This window comes from Lepidochelys kempii, chromosome 1 (assembly GCF_965140285.1).
Source record: "Lepidochelys kempii isolate rLepKem1 chromosome 1, rLepKem1.hap1, whole genome shotgun sequence".
Classification (NCBI taxonomy): domain Eukaryota; kingdom Metazoa; phylum Chordata; order Testudines; family Cheloniidae; genus Lepidochelys; species Lepidochelys kempii.
In genome coordinates this window covers 238,692,749-238,710,959 of record NC_136380.1, presented here as the reverse complement: position 1 = coordinate 238,710,959, position 18,211 = coordinate 238,692,749, and the positions used below count along the sequence as shown (strand labels likewise).

Below are 18,211 nucleotides of genomic sequence, written 5' to 3'. Positions count from 1 at the left end.
AAGAATAATGACAAATCCAATTTGGATGAACTCAGTGCTGCTGAGAAGCATTTGGCAGCTGTCAGGAGTACAAGGAATACTATGTATGCTGGGAAACAGGGACTTCCAGGCTTAAACCATCCTCCAAAGCATCTGAAAAAGTCCCTGAGAATTTCAACTTTAATTCTTTTTAGCTAGTGCCGTGTCTTTTAAACCATTTCTGTCATGAGCTACGATACCACTAGAGGGATTTTTTATTTAAATGTAAAGCAGTTGTCTGGGGTTTGGTCTTAACCACTTTGGAGAAAAGATATTAAAAGTTATGGAAGCGTTTTGCATACAGATGCTTTGGCCCTCCTTTGGCAATTTTGTTTTTAAGTTGAAAATTGCATGATAGGGACAAACAGCTCCAAAAGCTGTCCAGGTTCAAGATTTCAATCCTTGTCTCCAGAGCCCGCTATGAGATCAGTCCAGGCTGTCTCACTCTAGATGACTATAATGTCAATTGTGTTTCACTGGAAATGGCAGCGTAAAGAATGAAACCCATATGTGCAGGAGATGGACTTTTTTTCAGCAACTGGAACTCATTCTCAGAAGAAATTAGGATCTCCATAAATCTTGGTGCCCTGAGATCAAAATTTAAAACACACTTCCTTGATCTAGCTTTCTCACAGTACTGCCACCAAAATAAGTAAAGAAAAAATATCCAGTCTTTGATGACTAGAGGGAAGAGAGAAAGAGAAATGTATCTTGATGTGCACATTTCAAAATTCTGAGACGTGCTCATGTCATAGACCAGAAGGGACCAACATGATCATCATGTCACAGTGATGGGTTACATACAAGAACCTTGACAGACAGACATGACCCTATGGCTTGTTTCTGATTTTGATGCCCCACCTCCTTTCCTGACATTCCACTGCATTCTTCAGAGCACCTGGGAGACCACTTCGGGATAGAGACAGGCAGGATCCTTGAGATTCAAGCCCTGGATCCAGCAGCCCTGGATTACAGGCACCAGTGCAGCAAACTGACTGTTGGAGACCATACATCTGCCGGGGTTGGCTGGGGCTGTGTTTGAAAGGCTCAAAACTCTAATAATTTAGTGCTCCCTCACATTTCAAACATTGTTATTGTGTTGGTGGAATAGCTCCCCCGCTGAGGATGATTATAATGGAGCTGTAGGGCAAGTGGTCAGGATAGTAGTGACAGAAACAAGCAAACAAAAAGTCACCGTGCAAGACCTTGAACAGTTGACATAAATTCTATGACAAGGCCCCAGATTGTGTGGCACTCTGATGCAGCAGACTGGAAGTTCTATGGTAGCGTCATGAACTAGCTATGAACAACCCACCAACTATGGATTATGCTGCCTTGGCAATGAGTGATGAGGAATCACCCCCAAAAGGTGGATGAGGAGAAGCTCAGTACCCCAAGGCTGGGAGTATCATAGCTACTACTCCCAAAAGGAAAGATAGGGTAGTGGTTTCGGTGACTCCCTTCTGAACTGCTGTTGGCCTGACACGGTATCTCATGAGGTATGCTGCCAGGGGCCGGTATCCGAGATGTTACTGAGTGATTGTCGAGGATCATCCAGACCTCTGACTACTATCCCATGCTACTCATCTGTGTGGGCACTAATGATACTGCAAGGTATGACCCTGAGCAGATCAGAAGTGACTACAGGGATGAAGGGCCTGGAGGTGCAGGTAGTGTTCTCTTTAATCCTTCTGATTAAAGATAGAGGTCCAGGCAGAGACAGATGCAGCCTAGATGTGAATGCCTGGCTATGCAGATGGAGTCGCCAAGAGGACTTCAGCTTTTTTGACCATGGGATGCTATTCTGGGAAGGTCTGCTGAGCAGAAAAAGGGTCCATATATTAAGGAAGGGGAAGAGTATCTCTGGATGCAGACTGGCTAACCTAGTGAGGAGGGCTCTAAACTAGGTTGGATGGGGGCAGGTGACAAAAGCCCATGGGTAAGTCAAAAACATGGAGACCTGGGAGAACGGTCAGAATCTGTCTGGAGCATGGGCCATTATAGCAGGGGCAATGGAGAGACAAGAGGGAAAATAGAGGGGAAATCAAATCAGTATCTTAGATGCCTGTGTACTAATGCAAGAAGGATGGGGAAAAACAGGAAGTACTAAAAATGCTAGTGAATAAACACAACTATGACATAGTTGGTGTCACAGAGACTTGGTGGGATAATCATAGAACTAGAAGAGACCTTGAGAGGTCATCTAGTCCAGTCCTCTGCACTTGTGGCAGGATTAATTATCTAGACCATTCCTGACAGGTGTTTGTCTAACCTGCTCTTAAAAATCGCGAGTGATGGAGATTCCACACCCTTCTTAGGCAATTTATTCCAGAGCTTAACCACCCTGACAGTTAGGAAATTTTTCCTAATGTACAACCTAAGCCTTGTTTGCTGCAGTTTAAGCCCATTGCTTCTTGTCCTATCTTCAGAGATTAAGAAAAACAATTTTTATTTCTTCCCTCTTGTGACAACCTTTTACGTACTTGAAAACAGTTATGTTCCCTCTTAGTCTTCTCTTTTCCAGACTAAAGAGACCCAATTTTTTCAATTTTCTCTCAGAGGTCATGTTTTCTAGATCTTTAATCATTTTTGTTACTCATCTCTGGACTCTCTCCAATTTGTCCACATCCTTCCTGAAATGGGACGCCCAGAACTGGACACAAGTCCAGTTGAGGCCTAATAAGAGCAGAGTAGAGTGGAAGAATTACTTCTTGCTTACAACACTCCTAATACATCCCTGAATGGTGGTCACTTATTTTGCAACAGCATGACACTATTGACTCATAGTTAGCTTGTGGTCCACTATGACCTCCAGATCCCTTTCTGCAGTACCCCTTCCTAGGCAGTCATTTCCCATTTTGTACGTGTGCAACTGATTGTTTCTTCCTAAATGGAGTGCTTTGCATTTGTCCTTATTGAATTTCATCCTATTTACTTCAGAGCATTTCTCCAGTTTGTCCAAATTATTTTGAATTTTAATCCTATCCTCCAAAACACTTGCAACTCCTCCCAGCTTGGTATCATCCACAAACTTTATAAGTGTACTCTCTCTGCCAGGGGTGGGCAAACTTTTGGGTCCACTGCCACATCTGGGTATGAAACTTGTATGGCGGGCCATGAATGCTCATGGTTCCCGGCGAATGGGAGTTGTGAGGGCAGCACTTTGGGCAGGGGCAGCTTGGGGAGCCCTTTGGCTGCCCCTGTGCATAGGAGCCAGAGGGGGGACATGCCGCTGCTTCCGGGAGCTGCACAGAGCCCTGGCACGTGCAGAGCAGGGCAAGCCCCAAACCCCGCTCCCCGTTGGGAGCTCGAGGGTCAGATTAAAACCTCTGAAGGGCTGGATGTAGCCCCCAGGCCGTAGTTTGTCCACCCCTGCTCTATGCCGTTATCTAAATCATCGATGAAGACCTTGAAAAGAACTGACCCAGAACTGATCCCTGCGGGACCCCACTCGTTCTGGCCTTCCAGCATGACTATGAACCACTGATAACTCTCTGGGAAACGGTTTTCAAACCAGTTTTGCACCCACCTTATAGTAGCTTCATCTAGGTTGCATTTCCCTAGTTTGTTTATGAGAAGGCTATGAGAGACAGTATCAAAAGCCTTACTAAAGTGAAGATATACCATGTCTACCACTCCCCCCGCATCCACAAGGCTTGTTACCCTGTCAAAGAAAGCTATCAGGTTGGTTTGACACAATTTGTTTTTGACAAATCCATGCTGACTGTTACTTATTATCATATTATCTTCTAGATATTTGCAAACTGATTGCTTAATTATTTGCTCCATTATCTTGCTGGGTACAGAAGTTAAGCTGCCTGTGTTTATAATTTCCTGGATTGTCCTTATTTCCATTTTTATAGAGCAAATAAATCAATTTTCAAACACCTAGAAAATAATAAGGTGATAAATAACTGTCAGCATGGATTTGTCAAGAACAAATCATGTCAAATCAAACTAATAGCTTTCTTTGACAAGGTAACAAGCCCTGTGGATGTGGGGGAAGCAGTAGATATAGTAGATCTAGATTTTAGTAAGTCTTTTGATATTGTCTCACATAACCTTCTCATAAACAAACTAGAAAATTACAGCCTAGATGGAACTACTATAAGGTGGGTGCATAACAGGTGGGAAAATTGTTCCCTGAGAGTAGTTATCAGTGGTTCATAGTCAAGCTGCAAGGGCATATCAAATGGGGTCCCACAGGGATCAGTCCTGATTCTGGTCCTGTCCTATATCTTCATTGGTGATTTAGATAATGGTATAGAGAGTACATTTATAAAGTTTGAAGAAGTGGGTTTTTTACCCATGAAAGCTAATGCTCAAATAAATCTGTTAGTCTTTAAGGTTCCACTGGACTTCTTGTTGTTTTTGTGGATACAGACTAACACGGCTACCCCGGGATACTTATAAAGTTTGTGCATGATACCAAGCTGAGAGGGGTTGCAAATGCTTTGAAAGATAGGATTAAAATTCAAAATAAACTAGAGAAATGGTCTGAAGTAATCAGATAAAATTCAACAAGGACAAATGCAAAGTAATCCATTTAGGAAGGAACAATCGGTTGCACACATATAAAATGGGAAATGACTGCCTAGGAAGGAGTAGTGCAGAAAGGGATCTAGGAGTTACAGTGGATTGCAAGCTAAATATGAGTCAATGGTATAACGCTGTTGCAAAAAAAAAGCAAACACCATTCTTAATGTATTAGCAGGAGTGTTGTAAACCAGACACAAATAATTCTTCTGGTCTACTCTGCACTGAGAAGGCCTCAGCTGGAGTATTGTGTCCTGTTTTTGGAGCCACATTTCAGGAAACATGTGAACAAATTGGAGAGCAACAAAAATGATTAAATGTCTAGAAAAGATGGCTATAAGAAATGATTGAAAAAATTGAGTTTGTTTATTCTGGAGAAGAGAAGACAGGGGGGGATGGACATGATAACAGCATTCAAGTACATAAAAGGTTATTACAAGGTGGAGGATGAAAAATTGTTCTTGATAACCTCTGAGAATATGACAAGAAGCAATGGGCTTAAATTGCAGGAAGGAAGGTTTAGGCTGGATATTAGGAAAAACTTCCTAACTGTCAGGGTAGTTAAGCACTGGAACAAATTGCCTAGGGAGGTTGTGGAATCTCCGTTATTGGGGGGGGGGGGGGGGGTTTAAGAACAGGTTAGACAAACACCTGTCAGGAATGGTCTAATTATTATGTACTCCTTCCTTGAGTGAGGGGATTAGATGACCTCTCGAGGTCCCTTCCAGTTCTACACTGCTATGATTATTACATTGTATAAAGGAGATTTTAAATGAAGTGGATCTGAATATTAATATAATTAGCTGCTTATTTTACTGATTCTCATTTGATCCGAAACAGTTGACATTTAAATCATATTTAGTTTTCAGAGTTAATCACTGAAAAGAATGGATTCATTCAACTCTTCAAGTATTGTTTCAGACTACCTGCAGATTCAGGAAGACATCTTTGCATTGATTTGTACTATCTTCACAACCCTGAAAACTAGAAATATATAGGTATATAGAAGAGAAAGCATTCCTGCTAGAGTATTATTCTATAGCAAAGCATGGGTTCAAGAGCCACCTAATCCAAAGGCCCCTGGCTCTACAAAAATGACCATCAATACAATCAACCTATAACCCAAGAGATCCTGCTAAGCCTTTAGGGAGAATTATGAAATTCTTCAAGGCCAAGTGGGGAGGTGAGACATCTCCACTAGCATCTTCCAAACAACCTAAATTTGCTTCCTTTATTAGTAGTTCTTCCCATACAATATGCTGGGTAAAAAGGGCTATCTGGCAGGTGGGGCTAGTCTGACGCAGCATGATTCATGTGATTGGTGATGGAAGGTGGGGAGGGGAAAAAACTGGTTGGAATGTTACACTGGCACTTTGCTGCTGGCCCCACCAGTTTGTGTTTTCAGTTTTAAGCGAGGCTGTAGGTCTATTGTGAAGAGCACCATCCAAATTTGAATAGCTACCACAATGTCCAATAAAGTCCACAGACATCAAGAAAGACAACCTCTTTCTGATGAGAACTACCCTATTAATCTCAGTTGGGTGTTAGCTTAGAAGCTTTATAATTACAGTTTAAATGTCAGCATCTTAAGTATTTCACTTCAAATAATTATACCGGGAATAGCCAGATATTTTATGCTGGCATTTGAGTGGAGTAAGAAAATGTTAACCCCATTCTGCTCAGCCTTTGATCACAATACTTGCTTCTGCAACTTCTTACTCTGAAGCAGTTTGGCCATTTACTAGTTGCTTTAGCATTTCTCATGCACCAAGTATTACAGGATTTCCAGTGATATTTTGGTGGTACACATTCAGGTCAGATAAATCAGTCCTGGCGTGTTAAGCTTTAATCCTTTAACAAAGATATTCCAGTAGTCTCAGGAGTCTGAACCTCAGGTTTGCTTATACTCCCTGAGATCACAGGTTCACATTCCAGCAGTGACGACTCCAGCCTTCATACTTGCCAGGTAACAGCTTGATTTCCATTCCGAGATATACAAAGTTTTATTGGAGAAAAGGGGTTGGTGGCCACTTTTTAAAAAATGAAGTAGCACAGATTCTGCCCCAAGGTTCTGTCTAGAAGTGATGGGAAATTTGACAAAAATCAAAAAGTTTCACAGGACCATACCACTTAGGCCAACATTTTCAATAAATTAGCCAAATGTTTTGTTTTGACTTTTATGTATATATTATATTCTATAGGGTCAAAGTGATGTGCTTTGGAATGTTTCAGTTCTTGAAAAATTCTGAGTTTGACTTTTGATCCTGAAACAGGTTGAAACAAAATTTCAGTCTCAATTTTCTGTAGAATAGAAATTCTGTTTTTCGACCAGCTCTGTTTCTGACAAAGTTAGATTAGGAGAGACAGTGTTGCCTAATGGATACAGCACTGAACTGGGACTTAGGAGACCGGCATTCTATTCCTGACTCTGCCATGATCTGCTGGGTGACCTTGGCCCACCCCATGCATCAGTTACCCCGTCTGTAAAATGGAGATAATGATACTGACCTCCTTTGTAAAGTGTTTTGATATCTACCGATGAAGAATGTTATACAAAAGCTAGGCTAGCTATAGGCAATGGAGTTTGGACTAATATCCACCCAAGTACCAGATAATGGTTCATTTCCAAACCTATGCAGAAACATTTGTTTACCATACTTCTCTTCATTTGACAATGAGGCTTTGCAGAAAGGGAAGCCATTCTGACATCTTGCAGGGTATAACTATTCAAGGGCCATGGTAGCGAACGTGGGGAGAAAGGAACAAAGAGATAAATATAAAATAGGAGTGATGAAAATAATTGAGAGATTGAGTTGAGGCAAACAAAAAAGGAAAGAAAATATTAGTAGAAGGAAAAGAGAAACACCAAGCAAGATGGAGAAGGAATAGAAGACAAGGACAGATATAGAAGTGGTCCTATACAATCCACAATTTTCCAACATCTCAATGCAATTTCGTTTTACTAGCTCAGTTGTTGGTGAGGATTTAAGGACCATATTCTGTCCCCAGCCCTTTTGCTCAGCTCCCATTCATAGCAATGGGAGTTCTCATGCATCAAGAAGTAGTACCAGTCTATGGTCTTAACTTATTGCCCCAGGCTTCAGACTCTCAGGGCCCAGTTCTCCTCTTTTTAGTTTAACATTGGTGAAATTTCATTTATTTCAATGATTTTACACCTAGTTTGTTCCAGAGAATGGATTCAGGCCCTAGAAGGGTGATGCAGCCCTCACCACACACTAGGGTTAAGATGATAGTTATTCACTCCTTTGCAAGAAGTCTGATTTTTTTAAAAGCTGTTAGGCCTGATTTCTGAAGTAAAGCAGGTTGGATAAGAATCTAGATTTTGCTAAAAAGCAACAGTGTGCAACTGTCTCATTAAATATATATATGTATTTTAAACATTTATTCTCGTGATAAAGAATCTACCAAGAAGAGAAAATAGCGTATGATTATATACTTATGAGGTTGTAATGAGACTAGGCAACGTGAAGAAGTAAACCCCATTTTGTTAGTTTTAAGATTGCAAATCATATGGTTCCTGCTTCAGATGCCAGACAACTGTAGAAATTAGTTTCTAATCACACACACCTTTCCTGATACTTCCAAAGCCCCAAAAACTGACCCGTTTGGATTCCCCCAAGGAAATACTTTATTCATTCTGTCGTTATGTCTCCTTTGTAATCAACACTGAGAAATGTCACTTTGATTAAACACAACTCTGTATGACTAAAACCACAGTACAATAAATTCTCCAGAGCTATCTTTCAGAACAACTGATTGCTCTCCAGTCTTAATCCTCCAGAGTCTTATTTAATCAAAATGATGTTGCTAATTAAGGATTAAAACTCAGAATAGAATCGAAAAGGAGGATTTTTTCTCTCTCCTTTGGGCAGGTCAAGGAGGCAGAATCTGTTTTAAGGAACCAAACAGTCTTTTCCACCTTTGTAAAGCTACACTATTCACTAAAGTTTGGATTTAGTCCAAAGATCTGCATTATTAACATAACTGGGGGGAAGGGAATAGCCCTGAAAGCCACCCCCATATGAACAGAAATATGACCTAATAAATTCATTGATTCATCAGTGATGCATTATCAATCTTCAGATTTCATCAGTTTCAGTTCATAATAGATACACTTTGATTTATTGTTGGTACTACCAACAATGCTTTGCACATATATAGCACCTCTCAATCAAGAATTTCTGGATAATTGGCAAACATTAAGTATCACAAAACTCCCTCTGAGGTAGGTAAATATTTGTGTGTATCTAATAAAGGAATTTCTGTCCCAAGGGAAATTCCAGTAGATCATAATTTTGTCCCAAATCAGAAGAAAAATGTTGAACTGTTGAAACTTTGTGGAATAAAGTGTCCAGAAAAAAATCTGTAAATGTCAAAGTGTTCCATTTCAGTTTTTTAACCAAAAGAAAACAGTTCACTTTGGGATGACAAAATGTTACATGTCAATTTTTCCAAGGAAAATTCTTTTCCTGTACAAAATTGTGATTTTGGTGAAGCCCCATTTTCCAGCCAGCCCTGGTAACTATATAGATCTTTAAATTGAAGAACAGAAGTCAAGTGACTTACCTGATGTCCTAACCTGTCAGTCACAGCTGGAAAGAGAATCTATGAGGCCTATCTTTCTATCACCACTACTCACATGAGGAAGACTACCACCTCTTGAAGTAAATGACAGTTCCAAATGTGATGTTTTGATTTTTTTATTTTAGTGCTGGTACTTATATGTGTTCAAGGAACTTTGCCATCTCTACAGAGTCTACTCAACTTAGAGCAAAGGATTGAGACCCAGCAAGCAACTTCACCACATCCCTGCCAGGCCTTTCGGTACCATAGTGTAAGAACCTAAATAGAATAGCTTGGTTCTACACAGCAACTAGCTCATTAATTCTGTGTCAAGTTGAGCAAATCACTTGACCTTGATTCACCCTGGGTGAAAGTCCCTGGCTTGTGTTATGCAGGAAGTCAGACTAGATGATCAGAGTGGTTCCTTCTGGCCTTAAGATTTATGAATCTATGTGCCTGGAAGGAAATTTAGGTAGTCCATTTGAAAACTAATTTTTACAGCTAAAAATGAGATTTCCTATATAAATTTGTTTTTAAAAAATTGAGATGCACTTGAGTTTTTAATTAAGCTCCATCATCTCACACAGTTGTGCTATTGCAATATTAAGAAACTCACCAATTGAAAAAAGAAAGAAGTTCCTTTGGTTCATAATCCTCAAGGTTGTATGCACTCAGTGGACAAACTACAGCTCTTATGCCTCCTGATCCAAAGCAGGCTGTTAATAGCCCAAAGTAGAAGAGTATTTTCTGCTCCTTTTTGGCTAGTGGGTGAAGGATATAGCGTCTGTCTATATAAAAATCTTCAAAGGGGAAGGCAACAAGAGGTAGCAGGGCCGTACCTGGAATGGGGAAGAAAATGGACATATATAACTGGTTAAAATGATGAAGCACTGAATCCAGTATTTATTTTCTAGATTAACAGCTATATTGGAATGATAGTCTCTGAATTAGTAAAAAAATCCACATGCACAATGAGAAAGAAAATTATTCATTCCTTTAGAGCGAGATGTGGGTACAACTACAAGTCCAGAACTTTTCTGAATACTACTATTAGGCAAGAATATTGACTACATATGGCAGAAGTACTTGAACTTCGCTGCTTTCAGGGCTGGCCTGGGGCTAGAGGGCTGCAGTTAAGTGGCACAGAAGTTCTCTTACAAATAAAGAAAGATTACCATAATTTCTGCTACTCTTTTAACTATCAAGATGGATTAATAGAAATTGCTTGCTTGAACTCAAAAGCTGTAGTTTATCACTATATCAGATAATTTGGCAAATGTTATGATGTATTCTCAGATATGCTAATTGGTTATTTTTACTTATTGTATCAGTTTTACTCTTCCCTTTGCAGCTTCAGAAAAAGTTAGCCCCAGAACACATTTTAGGACTCTGCAGTCAAGATTTGGCACCTCCAATCTACGGCATTGTTCCTATAAGCAAAGTGAGGCTCCCATATTTGATGAGTTACATAGCCTTCTAAGTGCATTTTGAGAGAGATTGAAAAATACATCATATACATAATATTTGCACACACATCTGCTTCGAGCATGGCAACAGGGACCAGGATTGTGATACTAAACATCAAAATCTGAAACCCCAGCCCCAGGATGATGGATGAAGCAAAATTTGTAATAAGCTCCCACGATAAAGAGTCACATCCCATGCATCGTACATACACTAACAAGTCTAGTACCAAATCATCATCCCTGACTAATATTTTATATTTATTTACAAGAAACTTTCCCTTGCTATAGTGACATTTGTTCCTCTTTGGAAAATGCTTTGTACTACCTCTGACAGTTGTCAGTGGAGGGCTAAGTGGTCAGATGCAATATATTCAGTATACAGTTCAACGATTTATCCTCGTTTTATCATTAGAGTCAATTTGTCCCACTTTGATGTCTTATTTTTTTTTTTTTGTAATCTAGACTCAAAGGGCAAGGGGATTCCAAACAGGAAGTTTATGGAGTAAGGAAGGGGATCTGAAGGAGGTCATCTTCTCAGGTAGTTCGTTCAGTGCCTTGGACCCCTTCTTTCTTTTTTCCACAGACCCACTTGATCCTCTGTCGTTTTTTTCTTCTAAATTCTTGTGACAATTTCTCTTCAGTCATCCACAGCAGGTGCTTTCAATCCAGAATTATTTGCTGCTGCAGCAGCATTCTAAAGGAGGCGCTAGAGTTTCCAGTGCAAAGGTGTCTGAAACATGACCTCGGGGCACCTGCTGCGCACAACTGAATTCAAACCCGCACTTCTGGATCGAGGTCAAGAGGACAGAAATGTTGCCTCGAGAGACCCATTCAGAAATTCTCTCAATTACTCCAATGCTATTCTGATGCCTAGCTAAATAACAGCTTATTTGCCTGCATGCAAAAAAACACTTGGGATGAGTAAATGTGAATAAGCTTGTGTGTCCGCTATACATGAAGTGGCTATGCAATTGATATATATTTTAGTATAGAGTTATGGGAATTTCCAATGTCTACGTAATGTGGCCCTGGAGCGGCAATAATTTGTTCTGCCCTCATCTTCTGCCTGTTCTGGTCACTTCAAAGTTGGTGATTTTATTAAGTTAATCTGGTAGTTGTGCAGTTTAAAGGACAGGCTGCAGCATCAGTGGTGACTGTTACTGTCTAGTTGTACCTGCCTGATCTGAGCAGCAGTCTTAAGGTCCCTGCTTCATCTCAACCCTGACCTAGAGACAAAAGATAATTCAGTTTTTATATCAGCTCAGCTTAGGCTGAGAAAGCAATGGTCAGCTGTGACATTTACTAAATTCCACATGACAGTTGTACAAAGTGAGCAGAGACTTGCAAACTCAGTTTGTCTAGGAAGGGGAGTGGCTCCACCCCCTATTCCACCCAATCTCCTTCACAACCCATACTAATAGCTTTGCAGATCTAAAGTTTCAGATTGTCCCCCATTCCAGCCACTATGTGGAAGATTATTAGGAGGTGTCCATACATTACATTCCTGTGTATTGAGGGGACTTCAAATGTACAGAAGATCATAGGTCAGTAAAATTTACACATGTAAGTTACCTAGAAAAATATTTAAAGAAGTTTATCTTCAAAGATTTTAGCCCATTTGGTGGGGGAAGGAATCAGATAGTGCTAATATGAGTCAGGCCCTAAAGGTAAGCATCAAAGTTTGGCTTCTGAGTTCAAAGTTTGTCGAGGCAACATGTACGTCTTATTAACAACCATGTAGCTTTTAAATACAGCAGAACCCCATAAATTTGCACCAACTGGAGAAATGCATTGCAAATTATGGACATTAACGAGTGGATAGATCATGGAATTTCCCAGAAGTGACTAGTGATTGCGGGTGCCCAACTGGATACCTTAAAGGGGCACAGTTTCAGAAAATGCTGAGCGCCTGCTTTCTAAAAAAAAGTCAAGTCACTTTAAGGGGTCACAGTTTAGGCTCTCATCAGACTGCAGCACCCAAAATCCCTAGTCATCTTTGAAAATTTAGATCTTATTTTACAAACATTATGTAGTGGTGTTCAAAATAATGCTTCATTAAAGTATATTAGCACATATACTCCAGACTAAAGAAAAGCTAAGTCCTTTGCTATTAGAGAAGTTTGATGAGGCCACCACGTTGGAGACAATCATTGGATTTGCATATATGTGAGGAATAGTATGTTTCTATGATACTTTTAAAAAAATTGACTTATTAGAGCAGAATTGCATACAAAAAGCACATTGTAGATGAAATAATCATGGCATAGCACCTACCTAGAAAGTGGAGAAACATACAGATATACACCAGCTTGATTCTCCCCACCAGATGTTCAGCAAGCCAGCCCATGAACACAGGTGCTAACATGGAGGCACCTACAAAGCACATGTTTATGATGGCTGCCTGGTAGTTGGGATAGCCAAGTTTGATAGTGCAAAAGAGAATCATGTTGCAGACAATGCCAAAGAAAGTGAACCTCTCACACAGCTCCATCAACAGCAGGCAAATGGCCACCTGAAGTTTCTTCTGAGACTTGAACCCAGATGAGTTTCCAACATGCTTGCCTTCCTCGGGGAATTTCCTTTTCTCCCTCTCAGCAGTGTGGTTCAGAAGTTGTTTTTCTTGTAAGTCTCTAAGGTCTGTAACAGGCATACTTAGCTGTTCTGAGCAAGACTAAATTGAGTGGGTTAGGTTGTATGTACACTTCTGTTATCCTCCGCTATAATTAACAAACTGGTAAGACCCTTGCTTTGAATTCCACACCTTACTACCACAATTCCTCAGGATACCTATCACTTTAGTGCTGTTACATTCAAGATCAAGGAGCATGGGGGACACCAGTATTTAAACTTCTCTGAGTGCACAAAGCTGCTGAATCCAATCTGTTTATTTAATTAGTTTGTCTGGTTGTGAACAAGACTCCCCCCCCCGCAAATAATATTACCCATTAAATTATGTGAATCCAATACAATATATGCCAAATTGTATCTGCATGTTACAGATAAAGGTTTAAATACTGAGAGAGGCTAAATTGTTTCAGCAGAATTCAAGTACTAGATCAAGAAAATAATTTGGGGCTAATATTATGATACCTTAATTAAGCAATAAGTGAGAAACTGCAAGCAAAGAGATAAAGATAGAAAGAATGCATGTTTTTAGGTGAACAATATCTTATCATTATTACAATTCTTGTTATTTTTGGTTGAAATTCAGATAAGAAAGTTAATTAGAAAAGTAAGAAATGCTAGTAAATTTAAGTACAATAAGCAGGTTTTACAAGAAAGTAATTCTGGAGTATTAATGAAGAGAAAAAGCAATAAAAAAGCACCCAAAACCAGCACAGCTTCTTTAGCCTGACCTTGTACCACAGCTACAACATGTCATAGGGAATCAGAATGGCTTTGGTTCCTGGGTATTAATTAGAAACTATATAGTCAACTTAAAGAGAAATTAGGAAGGTTCTACAAGTCTACAATATCCCTGGTGGGCAATCCACTAAGAAGTTTACAGAAAATGTGTCCAACCTCCTAGACATAATTCTCCACTACTATGTATAGCCATTTATACCTGTCCCAAATGGTAGTGTTCTGCATCCACTTTGCACAAGTGTAAATGACTACACATGGTTAAAGGCAATGGTGAATCATACCCACTGTTTCTAAATAGAACTATCAAGTCCTCACTTTGTAGGCTGTGGGAACAGAGACTCTTTTTTAGTTTTACCTAACTATACAGATACTTACATGCACACATGCTCCCTACCCTTTAGCAGCTCTTATACCTACCTATTATTAAGTAATAGAGATGCAAGATAGTATATAAATGACATGCATAGGCCCAAGTCAGAATCCCAGATCCAAAATTAACTGAACTTTGGTATCAGGTGTAAAGGTTACTGCCCTAACTTTTTTCTGTAATGGCCTATAAATAACAAATCCAGAAGCCCTGAAACACAGATCCAAGCATCCATAGAGCCCCTTTCTTAACCAGTGTTTTTAATTCAAAAGGGGTTCTAAAGCCAGAACTTGGCTAGAGGTATCACAGAATTTGCTTAGCTCTGGGTAAGACTGTAGAGGATGAGAGAACTTTGTATTATACCAATATCTATGTCTGCCACCTTCTCTAAAAGAGACTAGGCTGAGTTTCATTCATGTTTGATGGCTAGAGAAAAACAAGCTACAGAGATCACCTGCAGCCCCAGCTGGTTTCTGTTTCATAGTTTAACAAACCTTGTCCCAAACCAAGCCACAGGGAAGGAGAAAGTACTGTGACCAAAGAGTGCACACCTACCCTGTTCTGGGGAGTACCTCTTACCTAGCTGCTGGTGCATTAGGGTGCCCTTTCTTTACTGTACTGGAAGATATAACTGTAGTATAAAACCAGATTGAAAACACTATAGTAAATACACTCTGCTTCCTACACACAATTTAATAGGGAATATTCCCAACTCCAGTGTAGATTTGGGGTGGGGTAGGGGCACCTGTTTCTCAGGTGTTGCTGATTGAGCTCAAATGAGATCATGGGAAGAGGGGTAGAGCTAGAAGGTTTGCTAATTGGGTTAGATGACAACAATTCCTTATTTGATGTTAGTTTGCCTTATCTTGGGGTCGGGCAGGGAGAACAACTGACTGCTTGGTTGGTTAACCCCCATAAACACCTCAAGGTAGGCTGAAACAGGTGTGTGAGAGCGGGTTTCTATTTATGTGATTGTTTCAGAAATGGGTCTGGCTCATTTGATTGACATGTTTGATACTCTGAGTATATATATATATATATATATATATATCTTCTAATAATGGTGGCGTGCTTTGCTGATGAGAGCCTAGGGAATATGTGCTCTATACCTAGTGCTGACCTGCTGTATGGTCTTGATGAAAACCTTTAGTCAATCTGCTCACTGGTTTACCCCTTAATATAGTACTCAGATTGCTTACTGAAAAGTGCTTGAGGAAAGGTGGTGGTAGACCTAATAATATATTTAGGGTTACACCAGTTTTGAAGCAGGTGAGATTTTTAAGTGGAAACCAACAGCACCAGCTCAGGACTGAAGTGGGCTCAAAGAGGAGTCCTGCTTCCGACAAATCACCTTGGCCCGCAGCAAAAGGCTTTGGGTCAGATTGACAAAGGGACCTAGGACTACTAGCTTATGGGATATTCTATTGAAGTTGTTCCAATTTACTGAACTGAATAACTCAATATTAATTGGGCCACTGAGACTCACCCTACAGCCCAGGGTGGCGGACACTCACCTGAGAGTTAGTAGATCCCCGTTCCAAGGTGGTATCCTTAGCAGGTAGAATAGGGACTTGAACTGAGGGTTTTTCACATCCTAGGTAAGCACCCTAACCACTGGATTGGAGGTTAGCCTAGTCTTACCCTCCTCTGCCTTGGCTGTTTTATGTGGCCTCTGAGCACACCTACTGGATCAGGCCCTGCACATGACTCAGGAAGAGAAGTGCCTATTTTCCCACAGTTCGTAAATTGAACTGGGGCTTATATGTGAGATGAGCATGTGTACTTCCAGAGGGAGGCAGCAATGTGCATGCCCCCACCCAGAAACGTAGGCACTGGGGGAACTTTTACTGCACAAACTTAGGCACTGAGTGAGTTAAGGCCCCTTCAGGGTTCGATGGCAGACAAGTGGGAGTTTTGTGGATCACAGTGATGTATAAGTTTGAGGCTTAGGTGCCTGAGTACCTTTGTGGATCTGGATCTTGAAATCCTTGAAAGTATCTTCTGTGAAGATGGGACAAGTAGTTCTTGCAGTGGGGTTTGCTATAAAAGCACTTGTTCTTTCCAGGGCTCCTAGTGGTCACAGTCTCTGTAACAGAGGGCTGACTGTCTGTAGAAGTTGTATTTTGGCAGGCCATCTGTCAAATGAATAGGCCAACAACAGAAAGGAAATCTCTTGGTTCTAGAGTCCATTTAAAATAGTAAAATCTGGCCAGGAAGTAGCTGAGGCACTTGTGTTTGGCTCAACTCCAGCTAGTACTAACCTACCACCTGCTTTGACTTGGTTGAGTACTGGTTGCCTATGTGGTTCTATGGCTAAAGGGCAAATGATCTAAACTTCTCTTCATGTGCTGGAAAAGTCAAATTAGCTCTTGCCACGTTTCTTGAGGGGAAAACTTCATGGACATTTCACTGACTTCTTTGGCAGTACAAGTGTAATTTTTTTTTTAACACAGGTCCAGATTTTTAAAAGTACTTAGGCGTTGCTCTGCTCAGTGTTGCCAGTCCTAGCTAACTTAGGTTTCTCAGTGGCATTTTCAAAAGTGATGTAAGCCCAGATCCTCAAAGATATTTAGGTGCCTAACTTCCACTGATTTTTTCAATGGAAATTAAGCACCTAAAGACCTTTGAGGCACTTAGGCATCTAAATCCTATTGACTTTCACTGAGACTTAGGAGCTGAAGTGTCTAAGTAATTTTTGAAACTTAGACATAGAGTCCTATGTCAGTGAGGCTTTGCAACACTGAGCAGAGCAACACCTAAATACCTTTAAAACTCTGGACCACAATGGTTAAAGCAGAAATATTCTATGGCTGAAACACTAGCCATCTTTGAAGTCAATGCCAGAATTCCAGTTGACTTCTGTGGGATAAGGGTTTGGTCCTGTGTATACTGATCCAGAGACTGCAATGTAATTAAAAGGGTGACCACTTCAGTGACGGGAAACAGAGATGTGATACCGGAGGCAAAGACTAGAATCTTCTGTTTTTGAAAATTACCACTTTAATCTTTCTTGTGTGTGTGAGAATTGTTTAACTTAATGTAGGTAGTAGTTGTGACTAATTCATCTCCCTGCCAATGAAGCATTGTTCCCTACAAGATGTTTTCTAGTAAGAATAGCTGAATAGACAGGCACCGTTGCTAGATGCTAGACAGGCACTGTTCATAACTACTTTGTTTTAGGGGAGTGCACAGTGTCTATTTCCACACCTCAAAGAAAGGGTCACTCTTCCAATTTTTATGTGAATCCTCCTCTTGTTCTCTCTGCAGTTGATTCCCTGATAGGAAAGGAAAAAGTAGAATAACTTTCAGTCTGTCTGAGACACAAAAATAATTATTGGAAGCAATGGTCTTTGACAGTCTGAAGATAACCTGCTACTTATGTAGTTGTTTCAGAAGACTCCGAAGTGGCTCTGAAAATAAAATAAATTAAAAGGCATGATAGGATAGCCATGTGGTTAAAGCACAGACTGGGAAACCGAAGAATTGGGTTTGAGTCCAGCTTTGACTCAAGCTTGTGGCGTGACCTCAGGCAAGGTCTCATAAGCTCAGTTTTCTCCATCTGGAAAACAGGGATGATAACACCTCCTGCGAGTGAGGTAAGATTCCATAAAATGTGTGATTGTTGTAAAAGCCTCTGAGGAAAGGCTATATGTAGGTTAAAAAAAATTATAATCTTCCACTTAACATATCCATTTATGAGATTTCTGTGTTGCTCATCCCCATGGTATTTAGGCACTGTAGTCTATAAGCACAGAACTTTGAATCTGGATTTGAATAATTGGAATAAATCATAATACACAACAGTGCTTTTTTGGTATTCCTTGTATTTAATATGTATATCTGATGCTGCTGATAAATCTTGTCGGCAGCAATG

At 40.3% G+C, this 18,211-nt stretch overlaps 1 protein-coding gene across 1 annotated transcript in view; it reads right to left on the bottom strand.

The window, feature by feature from the left end:
- Positions 1 to 14,932, bottom strand: part of SLC15A5 (solute carrier family 15 member 5) — a 65,974-nt gene extending 51,042 nt beyond the window's left edge. The window contains exons 1-3 of the mRNA XM_073329880.2: positions 14,893 to 14,932; positions 12,879 to 13,241; positions 9,755 to 9,977 (exon numbers count right to left, since the gene is read on the bottom strand). Coding sequence (XP_073185981.2) covers positions 9,755 to 9,977; positions 12,879 to 13,241; positions 14,893 to 14,932 — 626 coding nt within the window. The remainder of the gene's footprint in view (positions 1 to 9,754; positions 9,978 to 12,878; positions 13,242 to 14,892) is intronic.
- Positions 14,933 to 18,211: the final 3,279 nt, after the last annotated feature.